The 21727-nt window shown below is 38.3% G+C and overlaps 1 protein-coding gene across 1 annotated transcript in view; it reads left to right on the top strand.

The window, feature by feature from the left end:
• Positions 1-3620: 3620 nt before the first annotated feature.
• The window catches only part of PPP1R3A (protein phosphatase 1 regulatory subunit 3A), a 34585-nt gene continuing 16478 nt past the window's right edge, over positions 3621-21727 (top strand). Inside the window, exon 1 of the mRNA XM_065861086.2 lies at positions 3621-4438. Coding sequence (XP_065717158.2) covers positions 3645-4438 — 794 coding nt within the window. The 5' untranslated portion in view covers positions 3621-3644. The remainder of the gene's footprint in view (positions 4439-21727) is intronic.

Here is a 21727-nt window from a genome sequence, read left to right as displayed (position 1 = left end):
ACAGTGTGTATTCTTTCTCCTTGCAGTTAAGGCCAAGAAAGATCAAATGGACAGTGCTAATAATATATATGCCAAAAACATAGACAGATGCAAGTATTTTTTAATTAAAGGTCTATTTGGCTACTGCTTTTGTTGTTCTGCTGCATGTTTAATTAAGCCCCAAGCCTGCCAACTCTGTGACGCTCTTCCCTGTAATGTTTATTACCCTGTTTAATAGAAAGGCTATCTCATATAGACCTGCCTTATTTTCTACACAGCCTTCTTAAATTCTACCTGTTGTTTCCACTGTTACTTGAACAGTGTTTAAAAACACCTGGAAACCATTTGTCTTCATTCAACTTTTGAATTTGATGTGTTCAGAAATAGTAAGGAGGATGAGGCTTTAGGAAAGAAGTGATTAGAGAAGCTGTCCCATTACAATGTTCTAAAATTGCCTGATGCTGTTACAGACTGAAAGGAAATAGTTACTCTGATGTCTCACTTAGCTATTTTTGAGCATCATTTTGTAAGATGCAGAGAACAGATGATATTATTTCTCATTACAATATTTTCACAGTGTTAAAGCAATTCTTATACATATAATTATGCTTAATTTGGAGTAACTCTATAGCCACTTTTGATAAAATACTTGCACTGTCATGAAAAGTTTAACCCGGTACAAACTGCCTGGGCAAGTCCTAAATCAGGTGGAAAACAGACATGAACCTCTGCCTCCTTGCACTGAAGAAAATCAAGCTTATGGGTAGGAAATTCCTTTCGACAAGAGTGTGGCCTTCCCCTCTTCTCAGCTATGTTTTTGGTCTCCACCCTTATAGCCAGAATAGCAGAATCTTTCCCTCTTTTATGTTGCGTATTTCTTGTACTACATTTTTGTTTCTTATTTTAACTGACCTAGGTACATGCTGCTTCTCTCACTAGATAATGTCACCAGGCTGAAGACTGTTGCTCAGTGGTAGCACTTAGGCTAAACTGCTAAATAACCCTTTGGTTCCCAGCCCCATGTTTCTTTAGATCCATTATGGAAATAAGGGGTTTGAACTCAATGAATGGCAAGACAGGTTACAGGTAGAATAATCTGAGTCAGTTAAAGTCACTAATATTACTCGGTTTAAAAAATAAACATTTGAATACATTTTTGTTTTCAGAACATCCTGCAGCCTTAGTCATGGCATGTAGTGATTAGATGACTTGGGCAGAATGTCTAGCCTAGTACCTGCTGGAGCCAATTGAAAGAGTTTCCTTGACTGAACTGGTGCTGGACTAGACTAAGACAAATTACTGTTTGGTTTCACCAAGCATTAAGAGAACACATTACAACAAAAAACAATCAACAGATCAAAACCCTCTTTAAGTGGACTTCAACCTATTTTCATAAAGTGTAGCAGCAGTAATAGTTTCCATAGTTTTTCTGCTTTTCTCCTTCCATTTTCAACTGGAAATAAACCCATTCTCAAAGCATGCTTTGGTCTGAAATACACCTATCCTTCCCCCAAGTGTAGTTGGTGGGCAGTCCTTCTCCTTCCTGCATCTCTTACCTCTATGACCCCCCAGAGTCCACCGAGATAGTTACCTTCCCATTTGCATTTGTTTGTGCGGTTTTTTGTAAAGAAACATACAGAATGAAAACGGGGAAATGGCTTTTCACATAAGTAGGTGTAACCATTATGGTAACAATGTCATAAATAAGTTCTCCTTGTTTGCACAGTTAGTGAGTAGTGTTTTCTTAGATTGTGTTGACAGAAGAAATTGAGTTGCCGTTACAGCAAGAAGCTTCATTTGCCAAACTCAACCTAATTCACACAATACAAAGCCAAAATGTGCATGCAGAAAATCAGCTCTGCAGCTATGTGTAGAGCAGTAAGCAGGAGTAGGCAGAAGTGATGTTTCTGGGATCCCACCAAGTGAGAGAAACTGTGGACTCTTCCATGGGGGAAGCTCTGGAGATCTCACTCTTTTCTTATACAATCATGAATACATGGCTGGATAGCACTATCATCTATTTTTAAATAAGAAATCTTGAATACTTTTTACTGCTAGGCCTTGTTGAGAAGTATGGCATCTTACAATACTGGTCCAAAATCAGTAATATCCCCAAAGTTTATGAGCTGTTGTAGACATTATATAGTTCAAGGTAGAAAGCTATTTTATAAATCTCCCCTTATATGCCATTGTCTCAAAGTATGATGCTACTAGACAAGTGTCAACATTTTTACAGTAGCAGATGGGACAGCTATTGAGAGGTAAAGATGAAGAAGCAATGGAAAGAACTGGAGATGCTCTCATGGTGTGGGAGAATGCCTCATTAGAAAAAGGGATTCAAGAAAGATGTGGTTTATCTTGCTGTCTGGTAACAGACATACCCAGATCAGCTTTAAAGTTACCAGTGTCACCCTAACAACAGGGGAAAGTATTCAAGGTGACCTGCAAGTCCTGAGCCATTTGAAAATGTGTATGAAGAGTCAGGTTTCTAACCTGTTGCTGAAATCTGTGATGATGCCACTAATGCTGTCAGTCTCTGACATGCCTAATTCCAAACAAGTCCTGTCATATTTCTTACCTTGTATTGTGCTATTAGGTTATAGTGTAGGTGTATCCTTTGAGGCAGACACAGGGGACATAGGCAAGGTTAAGCAATATGAAGGAAAAAGGTGACATTTCGAGTTCATGATCTTTGTCCCATAAAGACTGCGTATTTCCATGCATGGAATGCCATAAAAGTAAAAGCCAAATGTCGGCTAATTAAGTGGATTGAAAAGCCAGGGTTTAATTTCCTATCATGGGAAGGTACTCCGCACAAAAGTTGAAAACCCTTTAAACAATGTAGTGTGTTTCTTCCTCCTGTTTATAGCTGTGTGGCACAGGATTTGTGTTTCAGGGTTGGCTGCACAGATTAATTCTATGAATTGCTTTTCTCCCCATTTGGCTGGATGATGCTAAATGCAGTCTAGCACTAGATGATTTCATAATGTAATTAGTGGTGAATTCAGTCATATTTACAATGGTGAGTTACAAGTTCATCTCCAGTGTACTCACTTCAATGTTTTAGAGCATGCATACTCCATTTAGATTGTGATAGCTAATCTTTAGTTAGAAAAAGCTGGCATAGTCCTAGGATCTGGCCCATTGAGTTAGCATGGTACAAAGCCAGGGCAGAATGTGACATTGCACTTTTATATCTGAAAACACTGTAAAAAAATGGCCTTGAAAATTTATGCAGGAATAGTTTACGGTATAGAAACTATTTACCTAATGAGGAATACGTGCTAGTCAGAGATGAATAGCTCCTCATTTGTGTAATATGCTGAATTCGTTGTGCAACATAACTTGATCAACTAAAATAGCTTGATTTCTGCAGTTTAACAATGCAAAAAAGTTAGTTTTTAAATACTATTTTTCTTCTTAACATGTAGAGACACATAAAAATAGGGAATGCAATATTCGAAATGTATCACTGAAATTATAACACCTAATACTGTCAGATGGAGAACAGGCCAACATAGCTCACCCATCATAGCATCTATTAATAGGCCTGACTCCCTTTTGCAATGTCAACTGTAACATTAATCCTGTTTTAAACCACAGTGTCTCAAATATCAACTGCTACTAGCTGTACAGTTGTCTCTCAGTTTATATCAGAGAGCCCAATGGAGTCTTCTGAAGGACCTAGTCAGGTTAGCAGGGCTAACTTTTTAGAAGTCCCCGCTGTTAATGATTTCTCTTCAGAGGATGAAGATGTTAAACCTAGCATTAAACTTCGTTTCTCTCCACTTCCCCGAAGGAGGAATTCTGCTTCTTCAGAGGAAGAGGAGGCAGATACCCCCACCACCATTGCAAGAAAAGTTTCATTTGCTGATGCATTTGGGTTTGATCTTGTATCTGTTAAGGAGTTTGATACCTGGGAAGTTCCAAATACAGGACAAAATGATGAGATAGAAGATGAAGTTTTCCCTCAGGAGGAATATTATTTCTCTCAACTGTTTACGTTACCTGCTTCACAAGAAGAACTTTTGCAAAAAGTTCGAGAGCAGAAAGTCCTTTTGGAGTCAGTCGTGTTCCTGCCGGGGATTACCTGTATGAACGGCATTATACGAGTCCTCAATGTATCCTTTGAAAAACTGGTGTATGTTCGAATGACACTGAATAACTGGCTCAGTTATTACGACATCCTTGCAGAGTTCATGCCTAATTCTTGTGGTGATGAAACGGATCAGTTCTGCTTTAAGATTTCTTTGGTGCCTCCTTACCAGAAAGACGGAACCAAGGTGGAGTTCTGTATACGCTACGAGACATCGGTTGGTACCTTCTGGGCAAACAATGACGACAAAAATTACACCCTGATTTGTCACAAGAAAGAAGCTGCACCCAAGGTGGATAATAAACCACAAAAAGAGGTTACTGATAGACATCTTAAAGGATGCTTAAAGACATCACAAAGCAGGTGAGGTTATACCTTAACTTCAGTAACTTACAATATAGATGGCTAATTCTAATGTTCTAAGTGTGCTTGTTGGAACTAAGACTGCCTATATTTTTTTCTTCTTCTTCTTTTTTTTTTTTTTTTAAATGATAAATTAGATGGAGATTTGTTTGCAGTAAAGCTCTTATATATATAAGCCAGTAGTTTTCTTCAGGCAGATTTGTTAGTATCGTAGTTTTAATATATGGCATGCATGCCACTCATTTGAAACGTAATGTGAGGGTATGTAAATTATGCATTGTGTACCAAATCTGATCTTTGTAAGGTTTAAATTGAGCTGATATCAGTGAGAGTTTTACTCCAGACTTAGGTAGCTGTACAATTAAAATGCTTTACATCCACTTCCTTGGTAAGTCAACAAAAATTTAAAAGTAAAGCAAATCCTGGGTTTTCACATGAGTTATATCATGGTTCACTCTCTACATGCAATTACTGAAGCAGAAATGGCACTGGTGGTTCAGGAAGCTGGAAATTCAGAGGAGGATCCTGCTGCAATTAGAATAGCTGGCACAAACTTTTCTGGAAGTTGTTGGGCTGTTCTGCGCATTGTATATTAGGGTAATAATTATTTTTTCCTGTCACTGGTTAATGTTTCTATTTCACAAATAGTGAAATTAATAATGATCTATAAGGCAGAACCGGTAATATATTAAAGAAAAAATATATAGAATATGTCCCATATTATTCTAAGTAAATGTAGGCAAGTACAGTAAAGTGGCATTAGGTAACTGGTAACTTAGCCGCACATGAAGAGGGACACTCAGGAACAGTAACTTTTGACTTCCTACTCTGTTTTTAACTTCTTTCTGTAAGCAAAGCAATATTGCCCAACAAGATCTAAGTCTCAATTTTTTGCTCACCAAATTTGCTGTAGATCAGTTGGAGTTCTGCATAATCACATCTATATTTTACCTGCAGTGTCCTTTGCAATACTTAGATCCCAGCACTAAATCCATGTTGAGTTTTTAGTTCCTGTACTCTTTCCAGGTAACACTGTGCCATGTAATTTCCCTGGTGCTCTTGCACTGGACTGAACTAGTGGGGAATGGGGAACAAAATCAAACTGCTGCAGTGGAGGGAGCTTAAGGAGGAGACAGCCAGGGCTTCCCTTGTGCAAAATTTCCTTCCCAAAATTCACACTCAGTGCACTGAGCCTCTACCAGCCTGAATCACACGTCAACCCTGTGAGGAGAAACGTGCAATTAGCATTAGTCCCTGTATCAGCACCAAGGTGTAAGAGCAGCCTCTGCTAACCCGAGGCCTCGTTCAGAGCCAGTCCACAAAGCTATCCTGGTAAGCATCTCCTGGGCCAGCCTTAGGGCCACCATGATGATGCTTCCATGGGGGAACATCCCGGTACGTCAGAGCAAAGGGAATGATGCCTTTACGTGCCGTGTGGTCAGATCCTGACATTTATGCCCAAGTCTGTACGTTGTATCTGTCCTTTAAGAAGTGTCACATGACTCATTCTGGGTAAATAAGATAGTCTGAAGTGCCTTGCAGAAGGGCTGTGATATCAAGTACCACAGGCATATGCAGGCAGTGTGACTTCAGCTTGAGTTCAGGTAGCCCACATGGAGCAGATGATGGACGTGGAGAGCTGACTCTAAATTTAGTGAGTCCTGGGCTTCCAGATGCTTTCAGGGCTGACCTGCAACTTTAGATACAATTGAGAATCTAAGGTCAAATGACTCCAAAGAGTTTAATTCCCTGAAGTCTCCTGTAACATGCCTAGTGCTAGCATAAGTTGTAGAAATGTTTCTTCTGTTACATCTATATGTTAAAAGTACTACACGTAAGTCAGGCAGACAGGTATTTAAAAAAAATGGGAAAGGAGATAACATGTCTACTTCTCAAGATAAAATCATCTTGTCTCTAAACAAAATGTAGAGTTGTCTGCCTCCATATCAGGCTGCAGAGGAATGTCTATATGTATATATGTGTGTGTGTGAGTATATACATAAATATATATGTATATGTACATATATGTGTGCATATTTGTTCATATATTAACATACACACGTATATTTGTGATATTAAAATCAAAGTGGTCAGATTCCTGTTTACATTAAGATCTGTTACATGTATTTGGGAAACTGTTAACTAACGTGCTCTTTCAAGACCTTCTTTAGAGGCAGAAGGATGTAAGGAGACCTTACAGAAAATGCAAAAATGAGCTGAAAGTATTTTTGGAATATGGTTTCAGTGGTCGCCAAGGCTTCTGAAAGACAGTTCTGGCAGGTTGTAATCCAGGACCAATTTTATGCTACAGGGACTTCATTGACTTCACAGGAGTTACAGCTTTCACCAGTGTAAATGAGGTCAGCATCAGGGCCTCTACTTTCAAAAGAACTAAGATGCCAACCTCCATTGCTCACTTGTTTTTCAAAGTGTCTTTGTACATGTTGCCCCTTTGAGTGAGGAGGAACACCCTGCAGACATCTGCAAAAGTACCTCATTATTCTCCTTCAGACCCTCATTAAAACTCCTTTACTTTGATCTCCAGAAAAAAGCGCAAGAAAAACAAACCCCCCAAAATTGGCAAAGTGAGGTTGCTGTTATGCTATGACTCCTTCATATCACGTTGAACACTGCTGCCTGTTTCTCTGCTCTCTTCCATCAGCCTGTCTCTTTCTCACCTCTTGTTTTATGTTCAGATGATAAGCTCTGCAGCATATATATACATATATGCTGTGCTGGATGTTTATAGAATGTTTAGCAAAGTGGAGGTCCTGGACCATAACTAGCTTGTTTTAGGAGCTGCAGCAATGCAAACAGATATACTCAGAACTAATAACAATTTTAGCTGTGATTTACACAATAAATATGCAAATAAGAAATATTGCTATCCATGCCCACGAACCGGACAACTTAATTTAAATATTTCTTCATAATAATCTGAATAGAAAGGTATTTTAACAGGATTATTTAGGCCACTATTTAAAATTTAGAAACATATCTTTCTTTCTTTCTCTTTCTGTCTTTCTTTCTTTTTCTTTCTTTCTTTTCTTTCTTTCTTTCTTTCTTTCTTTCTTTCTTTCTTTCTTTCTTTCTTTCTTTCTTTCTCTCTTTCTCTCTTTCTCTCTTTCTCTCTTTCTCTCTTTCTCTCTTTCTCTCTTTCTCTCTTTCTTTCTTCTTTCTCTCTTTCTTTCTCTCTTTCTCTCTTTCTTTCTCTCTCTCTCTCTCTTTCTCTCTCTCTCTTTCTCTCTCTCTTTCTCTCTTTCTCTCTTTTAGATCTTGGCTCTGAGATATTTATACTTTCTCTTAAAATGTTCAATTTACCTCTTCAGTTAAAATATAGGACTGTTAAACAATTGTGTTTTTTAAGCAGAGAGTCCGATCCACTCTAGGGCATACTTGTGTGGCTCATTAAATGTCATTAGTGAGGATTAGTTGCGTTAGTTAAGTGAAAGGAATAATATGCACTTTCAGAGGAAGTTACTGAGGAAACACAATATGGCTATCATGCTACCCTTCAGAATATGAGCCAGAACAAAATTGTGTGAATGAGGGTGATGGGGTGGCTTCTAACACCAATATTAAGAAATAAAATAAAAATTGACTTAACTCTCAAAAGCTGCACCTGAAAAAAATCATACCAAAAGCAAAACTGCATGGAATATTTAATGCTGAAAACTGCCTAGATTTGGATATTCAGAAACGCATGACTTAAAATCCTGCCTATTCATTCCATGCCTTATTTGCTTTTGATTCTATGTCTAGACATGAATAGAGTGTATTCTCTTAAAGTTTCATAAATTATTTACTTCTAACTGTATTTTTCCAAGCCAGAATTCTTTCCAATATAAATTTTAACAATTTTTGTGTTTTAAAAAAATCTTGGAAGAATTCGTAGGCACAAAATATATTGTGAAAAAAATAATGTGTGAATTAATTCATTCATGTTTTAGTCTATCTGAAAGTGTGCATTTGATTTATACACACTTGTAAATATATTTTGAGGAAAAAAATTGATTCCTAAAATTTTAAGGCTGTCACTAAGGAAGAGAGACCTTCTGCCAGTAGACAACCCTGATATATACACATATATCTAACCATTCAAAAAAATGTATATGAATTGTATCGGCTCTACTCTTTTTTTTTTTGTTTGACTCTTGTGCTTTTGGGACATGGATAATGATTCTGAACACAAATTTTTCCTGGTCCTCAGGTTTGGACCAGATGATTTGGTTGTGGACCCCAGGCTCCTGCATCGGTCTGATCAGACAGGGACTGGTGGGGTGTTGCATGAGGCAAACTCCTATAGATCATGCTGCATGGCACAGTGATAACGACCTGCAAACCATTTCCCCCGACACTGTTGAGGCTGCGCCCCATTTCTGTGCTTGGTCCTGGTTTGCCATCTCTCAAGCGAGCAGCGGAAGCAAGAGCAGAAGGAAAATGGCTGATAAGCATGAGAATTGTTTTACAAAAGGGTAAAACATGTATTTGGACTTCTGACCTCTGACAAGGAAGGAGGAAGCTAGTATTTTTATGAGTACTGTTAGAGTTATCGGCCTCTTACCTCTCTGAGCCCACAAGTGATGAACTGATGTTGGTCCTGTGCTTTTTTTTCATAATTGCCAGACTGTACCTTTCTTTGAATGGTAGTGCATCAATTCACTTCCCTCCATGATGCCACTTTAAAACAGAACACAAGCTAGGGTGATGTCTCGTACAAGAGCTGCTCTATGTACAATGCATGATGAGAAGGAAGAGGTTAAAAACCCCAGGTCTGTGGGCTGCTGATGCCAGCTTCAGCAGTGTAAATATTGAATGGTCTGAAAGCAATTGCCAGTAAGAAAATTTCTTCTGTGTATGAGTACTCTCCTATCTTCAGCTGCTGTCTCATCACCTTTCTGATGGAAGGCAAAGGAAGTAAGTTGCTGAAGATCCAGCCTGGCAGGACTGCACTGTTCTCGGTCAGTTTTCCCTGTACAGATGGCAGACCAGTGCCTCGGTTGCCCCAAGAAGTGCAGTTCTGCATCAGCACCTCTCAGCTTTTCCCACAAACCCCTGATGTGACTAAAAAAATCACAGACTTTTGAGGAGGTGTTTGGAAATAGCTTCACATATACTTTGCTATGAGGAACAACTGTGTAATTCCCAGCTGGTCCATTTAAAATACAGCATTTAAATTATATTCCCTTTTAATCCTTGTTCTTTTGATTATTGCACATCATAATAGAAAAGGGAAAAGGAGAGCAGAAAAGGTGTTAAAACACACATCTTCCTTGTGTACTGCTATTTAATCTCAAGGTTGTTTCTGACATCTCAAGTCACAAGTTGCACCTTGATCAGCATACAGATATGGGATTTGACTAAAGTTTATGACTATTATTAGGAAGTGACTGCAGTCACTGCTTTTACCAGGAGAGCAGCTGCTAGAGAAGCTATCCATTCACAGGGAGCCAGCTAAAGGCAGCATTGCTCTGCTGTTCAAGCTGACCTAGTATTCCCAGCCCTTCGCTTGCATCCTGGTCATTGCCAGTCTTTGTCAATTGTACAAGTAGGTAGCACCAAAATAAGGTACTTGAGGACCATGATTACTGGGGACACAGGATAATTATCTAAGGTGATCTAAAATACATTATTCAGACAAGCAGGATACAAGCAAGCTGTGGAACTGAGGCTATTAGTAATGTTTCTTAATAGTGATTCTAGAATTATCTTTTAAGGAAATTGCTGCAGCCTTACTCTCCAAAGCAATTTAAAATAAGCTAACTTTAAAAATGTTCTACAGGGAACAATCCTACTTGGCCAGGAACTATGCTCAGTGTTCTTTTTTCTGTGTGTAATCATAGTATTTTAAAAACTGGCTATGCTTACTATTTGAACTATGGAATATATTAAAGACCCTAAAGATAGATATCAAAGTTAGTGGCACGAATGTTATCACAGAAGTGCTGAAGAAACAGGTGGAAGTTACTGATGAGGATGTTATGCACAGAGCAAATCGGCACCTGTTAAATATGCTTGTGGTCTCCTAATTGGAGAGTACCTGAAGACTGAAAAAACTTTCTCATTTTTGCATTTGGTGGTTGTGAACTGTGCTACCCCTGTGCCATCCATTTGTTGCTCTTGAAGTATGAAAGAAGTTTCAAAACTTTGAAGTAACAACATATGAAAAAGTTGCTTTACTGGCAATCTCAGCATAGTATCTACTCTGGATCTTAAAATCAGTGTTTTCTCATTCACTTGCATGATCCACCTTAGAACCTGCTCTTGCCAATGTTACAGAACAGAAAATTGTGTTCTAATGTATGGGAAATATTGATTGCTATAAAGCTTTTTCACTTGTTTGCATAAAACCATATAAAACCGATACTTTGTAATCTGAGTGTCATCTCTCAATCGTATGATAAATAGTATTTGTAATTATACGTGCATTGATTTGCTTTATACTTGTAAGATTTTTCTTGCAGTTACTACAATTTCATCAACTTATTTAAATATATACCAATACTGTAACACTATTACAACTGACTCTTAGAGATTCTTAATTCAGCAACTGGCTTGATCCTGCAAGAAGCACAATAAATAATTTAATGAAGATCAGGAGTCTCACTGAACTTTGTAGAACTCTGCATGTGCAAAACGGTCCTCGACTGTTAATTTTTACAGGACTGGAGATTGTTTCTATGCTCTTTCTGATAACTGATTAGTGACCTTCAGGCACATAGAAATTTATTGCTCAATGAACTCTTGTATTCCATTGTTCAATGACTGTTTTGTTTAGGAAGATATCTGTTTTGCAAATCGAACCAGGCTGGTAATGACCATTTCAATATGCTGTCTCCTGTCCACTCTTCAGGTATCACAGTTCATAAATGTTCAGTTGGGAAAAGAAAAAAAAGTTCCATTACATTAACCTTGACTTGGCTAAATGTTAGTCTTAAAAAGAGGCTTAAAGTCAGTGAAACATTAACTGAGAGCACTGGAGTCATATTTAATCATTGCATTCACTACCAGTGTCATTTGAGCTGTTTATTCTGATTATGAACTTTAAGCCATGATCCAGTCACAGCACTGCAGCTCTGAAATCGAAGCAATTGATTCAGCTCCAGTGTAAGTCCAGAGAACAAATTGCCCACTGTATTTTTAACATAAAATATGGACTATCTTCTAGTTACAAAAGGTACAAAAATGGTCCGAACAAATACTTTGCAAGTCAAATGCAGTCCCTGCTTTAGGGCAAAGGAAGAGATAAGACCTTTTGAATACCAGGGGAGCACGGTAGAAGTGGCTATTTGATCCCTAGGCTTTCAGTGACACACAGGAAAATATTACTTGATATGCCAAAGCATAATGGGGGGCTTGGTTTTCTAACTGTGTCTCCACTCTCCTCCTGATCTGTGGAACCAGCTGATACTCTGACACTAAACCCAGAGATTTATTACTGCTGGTTACTAATAGAGTCCAAAAGAGCACTGAAGAGCACTGAGCTACACAATTGAATATGAACTAGGTGGAGCTGACAGGTCCTTCTTTCCTTGCACATAGGTACACCAAATGGATTTGCACTTACATTTTGCTTTGATGGATGATTATTGTCCCTGCAATAATGTTTATGGCTGCTGGACAATAAACATAAGTTGTCCAAACCTGGATCACTTCATATTATGGTAGAGGCTTAGGGAGTTTGTCAGTATTTCTTTCTCTCCAGTTACTCTAGTAAATCTGCACCAGTTCCTCCTAGGTTATATTCCAGGTCTTCTTGATAGAAATATTGATATCTATCACACAGCTGCCTTCTCGCTGTGTGCTAGTAGGACAGCATGTGAAATAAAAGGTTACAAAAGTCTCCTCTTGTCATGATATCACCTGGGAATTTTATCCTCTTGAGGTACTTGTTGAATTTACAATTGCTTTCCAAGATTTAGATCATAGTTGTCCTCTCTCAAGAACGACTGGCTAAGGCTTTCTGTGGTCACCCATTCTGTTCTCCTCCCCGCGGGTGGTATCTATGTCTTAGTCTCACCTGACTGCCATTTATCTATCTACAGTCTCTCTGAGGCATCTGTCAGCTTCTTGCCTACATGCCTCAGCATATTGCAGTCAGCCTCTAGGAAATGAATCTCTTCTGACATGCCAGTAGGGAACTGCTGCTTCTTTACTTTTTCCATGTGAGATCCAGGGAAAGACCAGGTGCCACGTGAGCTAAGGTCTTTTTACTCTCAGATGTATCCAAAACTGACACCATCTTGAGAGAAGTACAAGACCTGTTGATGGTACTTGCTTTTCTCTCCCTCCATCTTTTAAAACAGTGGGAGAAATAAGCAAGAGAACAACAGAGCAGTCTGCCCTCAACTTCTTTCTACATTTTGATACTAGATCATGCCCCTTCCAGACAAAATAGCAACTTCGGAAGCATATCTTCTGACTTTAGGCCAAGCCTAGCCGTCAGGAAATATGACTCCTCATTCACCTTTTCCTCTTTTTCAACCTATTTGCCCAGGAGATAGGTAATGCCAATAGTAAGGTCCTACTTTACTAATGCACAATGGAGTTGTCACTAGATCTTTCATCCCTGTCCAGGGGAATCTTTCCTAAAGAAAGTCTCTGTTTCTGAAGTAGTCAGCCCATTCTGTTGAAGGACTTTAACTATCTTCTGATCAATCCGTGTGTAAAACAGTTGTGTAACAAGACTAAACTGGTTTCTTTTCAACATTGTTATGTGGATAATGTAATAAGGTACAACAATCATGGCAGAGGTATAAAAAGTTGCTGAAAAAAGTTGCAATATTTCTGTTCATATTTGCTGTACATTAATTTGAGGTATAACAGACTTATAATACATGGGTTTTTTTCAGTCTTCATACCTATACTAATGAGATTTGGGGATAGATAGGGCTATATTAAAGGTCTGAGTCTGACACAAAATAGGTGTTCAGCTCCTAGTTCAGACTGCATAGCACTAAAGTCTTCAAATGGACAGATATACATTTATATTAAAAAAAAAAAAATTGTATGAATGTTTTGCTGTTAAAACTCAAGGTCTTTTTTAATGAGCTAGAAAATAAAGACTAATTTCTTGGGACTCTGTTTGCTTTGAGGCTATGATTATTCTCATCCCAAACCAGGCCAATGCATTTTGTTCTGTGCCACCTATGTCCCTACTCCAATCATAAACTAAGACTGAAAAATGAAAATATTAGTAATTGGAAAATATAATCCCCTGGATAGCACCAATCCAATAATCTTAATAAAAATAGGTTTATTACAAACATTGCCTGAATCCTACTGGGAATTATCTTTTCTGAAAAAAAAACACTCAAATTCCCTTACAGCTTCTCTCTTGATCAATTGTCCCTCTCGATACTATTAATCATCATACTACATACTGCTTATTCTAAGCATCTTTTTCCATTTCACTTTCCAAACTGCCTTTCCAATTTCTCCTTGTTTAGAAGCTCCTGACAGTCCTTTATTGTCCTTTTGCAGGACCACCTTTTCTCCTTTTCTGATATCAGCTCCTTTACTTAGATGAGATGCCCAAAACCAAGGGGAATTTCCTCAAGGTGGGAAATACCACAGATTAATATTCCCTTCCTCAGATTTCAAACATTTAACTAGGGGTTCGTCATGGCTCTATTTTAATGCAAAATACTTGTGAAGGCAGCTAGACTGACTCTCTGTATAATGCAGCCTCCTATTCACAGCATAGTTTCAAAATGGCAGCTGCAGTGCAGGCCTCAATTGCCACAGCAGCATGCGAATATCCTCACCCACTGCTCTAATGATGAGCGGGTCACTCCATCTCCCTGCCTTCATCCTCTGTGTCCTGACTATCAACAAGGGAGCTAATTAGTGTCAGTCCTGTTTGTTTGGTGGCACTTATTTACTAGGAACTGGATTGAACCTTCTCTAACACCGTTGGAAATTGAAGGTCATATAAGAAAATCAATCTTGCCTAGATTTGTAATAAGGGCTCTGATTTGATGTACATTTTTGTTCTAATAGGATCACTTGTAATGGCATAATATTTTAAAACATTATTTAGTAATTTCTACTTAATGTTCACACAGCTATTCATTTATGGCTGTTGATTTTCTTTGCAGCTTTTGCTTTAATTTCTGAATATTTTCCTGCGTGGTCTGTTCAGAATCTCACAATGTAATTTAAATTATTGGTTTCTGCCTTGTTTAAATTAAGTTATTTTTCTGTTGTGCTTTTATCTTTTAAATACTCCCTGAAAAAAATAAACATGTAAGCGGAAAACAATGATACTGCCACAGATGACATGTAATGGCAGAGTCGTGGTTCAGGCACACATAATATGACATCTCCCTAAGGCGGGATCATTTGAAGCTGAAATTCTCTTAGTTAGGAATTGGTCATATTTTCAGGTAAAGCCATCTGGCAAGTAGAAGTCCAGATGTGTGCGTTAGGAGCTCAGAACTGAGGAATGGTGCTCACCGAGCTTCAGTTGTCTGCTTTTTGCCAGCATGGACAGCAGTGCTCCACGCCATGCTCACACTGCTCTTTGCAGCCTTGGTCTATCTGTAATTTGTGCAACTGAGTTGGTTTCTGCTGCACCTAAGGTCTAGTTCCCAGGACTTTACCTTGAGTTTTCACAGAAGGCAGTTATTTTAGGCCATGGACACAGCCACCTGCCCTGGCCCACAGCCCAGCCATCTCCCCAGCTCTGCTTCCCAGCATCTTCCTCAACTTCAGACCAGCACTGTCAGCTTCCAGCACAGCTATGATGCCCCTACGTAGCATTAAGATCAGCTGCTCTTAACAGCAGAAAAAAGCCTGGAATTGACTTAGAGCATTTCCCTGAAAGGAAGGTGGTGCAACCAAGCACTTAGTTTCTTTGCAACTTTCCTTCAGAGCCACTTTGCTACTTTTGTTTTTTTTTTCCTCTCTACTAATGGAGATGGTACTTCAGAGCTCACACATGCTGCAGTGTTGACACCAAATGCCTTTTGCTTGTTGCCATCTTTGCTCTGCTGCTCACTCTGTCCTCTCCTCCAAAACTGGGGAAATGCTCCCCAGTTCTGACTTTATGTGCCCAGCACATCTGCCTTCTTGACCAGTAATAATACTGTGTCCAGATGTTTAGTGCTCTCCCTAAGGTCTAATATTTAAACTGTATTTACTTGGGTTTTATCCCTATGTCTTACCTTAAAAGAACAGAGGACCATTTAATTTCTCATGTAGTAATGTCACTTTTCCTGTATTTTCTTCATATCTACATAGTCTATCGCAACATGTCTCCTTGTTGGGTGCCTGCCTTTTTTCGTGCACTCTAATCTTCATATCCTGCAAATCTGGTTTGAATGATTGAAATTCTTTAGCAATCATGAAAAACCTTACTCTGTATTTAAATGATTCCTAAGAAAAAATGTATTTCCTTAATTGCTAGCAAATTCTTATCAATACCTTTATATACAAATTGTTATGAAGATAAGCTATTCTTATCTAATGGCTTCTAGGAGTTTAAGACTGTCTCAGCAGGAGTTGCTGAGGGATGAAACTTCTAATGATGGTTTAAAGCAGTGAAGTGTGTAGGCTGAAACTGAAATAATTATTACTGTAACCCTCTAAGCACTCTAAGTTCCTCAAGAGAAAATACTTTATTCAGAACAGACCCTGAACAACAAAATGCTAAAAAAAGTAAAATAATAATAATAAAAAAAACCCCCTTGGAGCAGGATGAAAATTTAGAACTAGAATCAGTATAATGTGAGGATGTTCTCAACAACTGCTCACAAATGCATCAGACATCACAATTAAAAAGGAATAATAATTATGGCCTCATTCTAAAGTAGGTAATATTCTATTCCATTCAATAAGCCATGAACACTTTAAAACCATCAGTGTAATCCACAAACCTATATTTACAACATTAAACTGGATGTTCTGCCTTTTCAATAACTGTCATCTCATCTCTATTATTTTCACCTCAGACTCTAATTGTTTCTTTTATAGGAGCTAACCTACCAGTGTCCTTGGCAGTACAGTTTATGGCTCATGCATTTACAGTAATTGTTTGGGCAATTTGCCACACAGTATAACAATCTTCACATCACAATCAGTTTTTATAATAAACAGCATTAGTTGTGAAAAATAAAAGTGGTGCATGATTCTTATAGTGGATAAAGGGCACTGAAGATGCCCTTTAGAAAAAGAAATAAAAATGCTCAAGCCTTGAACTGCTTGAGAAAAATACTGATGTCACAATAGAGCTAATTAATTTGATGATACAAACAAGAAGGGGAAAGGGCCTTGCATTCATTAGTGTCAATTCCAAATGAGAACAAACCATTCATAAAAATAATATTCTGCCTTCATTTATACAAAATGTGCAGGTAAACAGATTGGAAATAAGCACCAGTTCCTGTTGAAACTGTGATTTTGCTCCTTATCTTCATCAAGGCACATTGTCTTCTTTAGCCATGGGAAGCTCAAAGCCTGAGTAGGTACAACTTGCAGGTAGACCTCTGGGCAAGGCCAGATCCTGCTGCTCACCAGCCTGGCTGGCTCCAGTGTGATCAACACTGCTGGACACCACTGGGCACTGGAGCCCCTGTACATGATACCAGTCTGCTCCTGGGAAGCTGAACACGCACTTAATGGCTTTTCCCCACAACACACAGGTGGTTGCATGTAAAGATGTCTCACCACATGCGGGTCTGCTGCAGCCGTTTTGTGGTTTCTTAGTTTTCAAGCACCCAGAAATAAGAGGTCAAGCATTGCCCAGTGGAGAGGCTGTTTGACACATCTCCAACAGGCACAGTATCTTCTGGCAGAAATTCTCCAGAGGAGAAATAAGGCATATGTCCTCTTACACCAATGCACAGGCAGGCAATCCTCAGCCTCCTTGTCATCTTCACACCACCTCATGGACCCTGGCTTGTGCCACCATGAGGGCAAGGACCCAGGAAGCACAAAGGTGGCTTCAAACCAAGGTTGTACCTCCCCTTCTTGAGCTAGGTTGTGAATTCTCTGGCAGCACCAGGTCTTAAGACTAAGAACCACATGTGATAAGAATTTGTGAAGTGATTGTATTATGACACTATACTTCAACAGCTGATGACATGAGTATCAATTCAAATCAGTAGAAGACTTGTCCTCATAGTGAGATTTGGACTGAGCCTTATGGAGTCAAAGAATGAGTTTATCCTTAGTCGTTAAATATTTAGTTCATGCATTTGGTAAGAGAGATAGTACAGAGACACCATCACAAAAGAAGTCAAAGTCTGCACTTTGGAGATCCACACCAGGATCCTTGATGGCTCCTGAACCCCTTTCATAAGTTGTCAAACAACAATGGAGAGGTCAGGACACGTTTTGGATCTAGATCCCAGAGGGTGGGAAAGTGTATCTTCAGTGGCAATCTCACCATGATAATGAGATCAGAATCAAGCTTATGTTTTTAATTTTTTTTCATATAGTACCAGGTTTCTTTGCTTCTTGCATTTTCTTCTCTTCATGAATTGGTTTTGCTAATATTTTCTCCCCTGTCTCACTGATATTTTAAGACCATTATAAATAGAACAACCTTTAAAATGCTGTTTTCCAGTAAGCCAACTCTTACGGGAGGTTATGTTTACAAAAAAAATTGGATTGAATTCTTACTCTACTGAGTTGTACAAACAATTTAATAGAACTTTAACACTCTGTTTAGAACTTTACACATACGCAGTCTTTCCTAATGCTTTCCAAAATTCCTTCTTCCTTAGAAATGTTTTTCTGTTGCATGTTTGTGGGTTTTGAATGACATTGCATATGATGTTATTGAGGCTCAGAATTACATGTGAAAAAAACCTTTATTTAGTTTCTCCTCAGTGTCCTTTTAACTCAATTCCTCCAAACTTTTTACGGGCTTTCTGCTTCCAATGTGCACATAAGATTTTTAAAATAATTTTTGTTGTTGCTTTTTTTTTAAAATAAAATAAATGCAGCTATTTCCTTCCCTGCTTCCTTTTGACATGACATCTACTGCTAATGATACAAAAATAACCAAACCAAAGTGCCAGCCCTTCCCTCCCTTCATGTCCCTCCTCTTCCCAGCTCTGTGGGGTCACAGTTCTGTGCAGGATGCCCATTTGGCTCCAGTGACACCTCAAACCTGAGCACTTATCTGCACTAATTTACTTTTTGCTCTTCTGCTTCTCAGTAAAACATTGCAGACACATTTAACTACTTCTTTTCAAGGATTTTTTATCTTGTTTACATCCCAGTTGCATCATTCTTCAGCAGGGCTAGCTATTTTTTGCATTAGATCCAAAAGCACTAGTTGCATTGAAGGTTGCTGCTGTATTAGGCTCCTCTTATGTTTAGAAATTTGAATTGAAATTAAAATATAATTATTATTTAGTTAACAACTTCAATATTGCCAGCTTCTTTCATGAGGACATTTTAGCATCAATTAGAGGGCAGAAGAGGATTGTTTTGATATTTGAATCCACCAGAAGCATGAAAGATTCTGCGACAGCCTAAGCCTGTCTGGATTTTAAAATAAAATTATATTGTAAACTTTTTCCCCTCTTACATATTTTTAACTAAATATTTGAGAAATATATTCTTCAAATACTTTAAGGTCTCCATACCTCTTTAAATTTCAGATTAAATAATACATTTGCACATTTTCTTTTAAATGTGAGTTAGTATAAAATTATTCGGGTTGCATTAATTTCAAGAGTTTTACAGGTACATTTTCATCTTTCCATACTCATACTCCAACAATTTTAGCCTTTTCCCACATTCTGTAAAATAAGTATCTTGTGATTTAGGTATTCAGATCTAGCATAAATGGATATAACACAGAACAAAGTGAACAGTGCTGCAGGTTATACAAATATACAGACACAACTTCTGCCAAATATTGGTGTGTGAATTGAAACCACGACAAGCTATAACAACCTCACCCATTATGAAGAGATTAGTAGCTCCTGGCTATAGTCTCAGGCTTGTTTCAGACCAGACCAAAGCACCTGCTGTTCCTTGTGAAATATGCCCTCCTGAAAGCATAACTCTCGGGGCATATAGCTACATAGGAGCATTTGAAATATGGCTGGACTGAGAGTATGGGACCATGAAGTCTTGTCCCTTAGGAAATGTGTTGCATAATCCTGTTCACAAAAATATATCCATGTTTCCATACTGAGACCTTCTCAGTTTCAAGTGCCTAGTACTTGCACTGAAAGATTGCAGGATATACTTTTCTAATGTTTACAGATCTTTTAATTTTCCACAACATTTTTTTAACTTTTTCTCTTAATATATTAACAAAGTCTTGCTGCTTAATATCTCTTCTGCCTTTTCAGTATTTACCCCTTTGCTATATTAATAAAAGACATTTATTTCTCCTCTCAACTTTATTTTGCTAGGCTGAAAATAGAAATACTCCATTTGTCTCCTTCGTCAACGTACATTTCACCCCACCAGTCTTGTAGCCCTCTTCTGCACCTCTTCTAGTTTGAATTAATCTTTCTCAAACAGCATATACAGATGTTCCAGTGGAGCTCCTACTAGTGTCTGGTGCTGCAACATGAATATTTCCGGGAAGTCTTTCTTTACTGAGAATGCTTTTTCCGTCATTTCACTGCAGAACTCTCTTTGCCTTGTTGCTACAGCCAGCTCACACTGGTGCCTTGGAAACATTTTCTGCAAAAAACAAACTCAGATTTTTCTTGTTCATCTGTTTCTTCCGGTTTCTGAGCCCCCATTTTGTGTCAGAATTTCTTTCTAGTCCCCAAATGTGTAACCTGGCACTTTATAATTTTGAATTTTATCCCTTATGTATTATTCTGATCCTCCAGGCCACCCATTTCTTTCAATCCTCTTCTGCGTTGGTGGTGTCTCCCAGCATCCTATCTGCTACGAATTTAATTTAACTTTGACTTTTTGTGCCTTGGTCTGTAATAACATGACTGACTAAGCCTGATTACATGACCGGTCCTCTCCAATTCCTCGGTGATGTCTGCCAGCTCTGCACAGTGCAGCTCATGGGGCCGCCCCACTTGGCACTGAGCCCCTCTCCCACCGCCCAGCTCTCATACTCATCTCCCTCTTCTCCAGTTTAATTAATAAATTTCCCTTGTGGCTGCACAACAAATGCTTTAATGGAGTCCAGATAGAATAGATAACTGATTTTTAGACAAGGGAAATATAGCAATCTTACCAAAGACAGATATTATCAGGCGAGATCGGCATTTTTATGCCATTTTCCATTTATCTGTATTTATTATCTCATTTAAGTTTTGTTCTAAATCTGTTGTGAAAACTTTTTGAAGACACCTGGGCAGGCAGTTGCCCCGACACTACTTCTCTTCTTTTTCCTAAATATAGCTACTACTTCTCCTGCTCTTCTGATACTGTTGCCGTAGTATCAGCGCCAATTTGACAGATTTGAGTAACAAAGATTTTAAACTAATGTGTGATTTCTTCTATTCCGTCTCTCAGTATTTTGTGTTGGAGATTATCTGCTTGTCTTAACTGGAGTGTATTTAAACACCAAGTTCTGCTTCCAGACTGGATAAAATAGTATCATTTTCTAAATCTCTTTTCCTCTGAGTGATGCCCTGTAAGATCTCTGTTCTTAGAAGATTCTGCCTCACTATTAACACCGTGGTAGGAAAGTTTAGAAGACTTTTCATTGTGGGGTTATTAGTACGTTATCTGAAATCTTGATCAAACTTCACTTCTAAAAAAATTCCTGTTTAACTTAAAAAGATGCAATCCAAATCCTTAGTATATCTTACTATAACCCAACCCTTTCTGAAGTCAAAGCAATATTGTTTATTGACCAATTAATCTTTTTTTCTCAACACTTAGATATTCTCTATTTACTCCTCACATCTTTAGGATTCAAATTTAACCATTTTTCTCTGTTTGGGATGCAAATTCCAAGTAACTTTGGGATTTCTGAACTCCTTTGTATAACGTACATCAACTTCTCATTCCTCTTAGTCATGCTAACTAGTCCCTGAACTTCCCGTCTTTTTTTCTACATGCAAAATTATTGTGATAACCTGTTTTCATTCTTGGTTTCTTTTTATCGCTCAGTCCAAGTGAATATTAGTTCCATCAAGAATTAATCATATGTGCTTAAGTATTTTTTTGAAGCTGGTAGAAAATCTTAGGTTCCTGTTGCTCTTTGTGAAAATATACCCCATTCATCTGAAGGAGAAAAGGCAATTGAACTTCTGCAGGTATACAGGTACTTACATTGGAGGGAAACTGTGCCAGCTAATATAATTAATTTTTACAGATTATGTTGTTAGAATACCCAGCTCA

This window comes from Patagioenas fasciata, chromosome 1, assembly GCF_037038585.1.
Source record: "Patagioenas fasciata isolate bPatFas1 chromosome 1, bPatFas1.hap1, whole genome shotgun sequence".
In the NCBI taxonomy this organism is placed as follows: domain Eukaryota; kingdom Metazoa; phylum Chordata; class Aves; order Columbiformes; family Columbidae; genus Patagioenas; species Patagioenas fasciata.
This window is presented reverse-complemented; position numbering and strand designations above follow the sequence as displayed.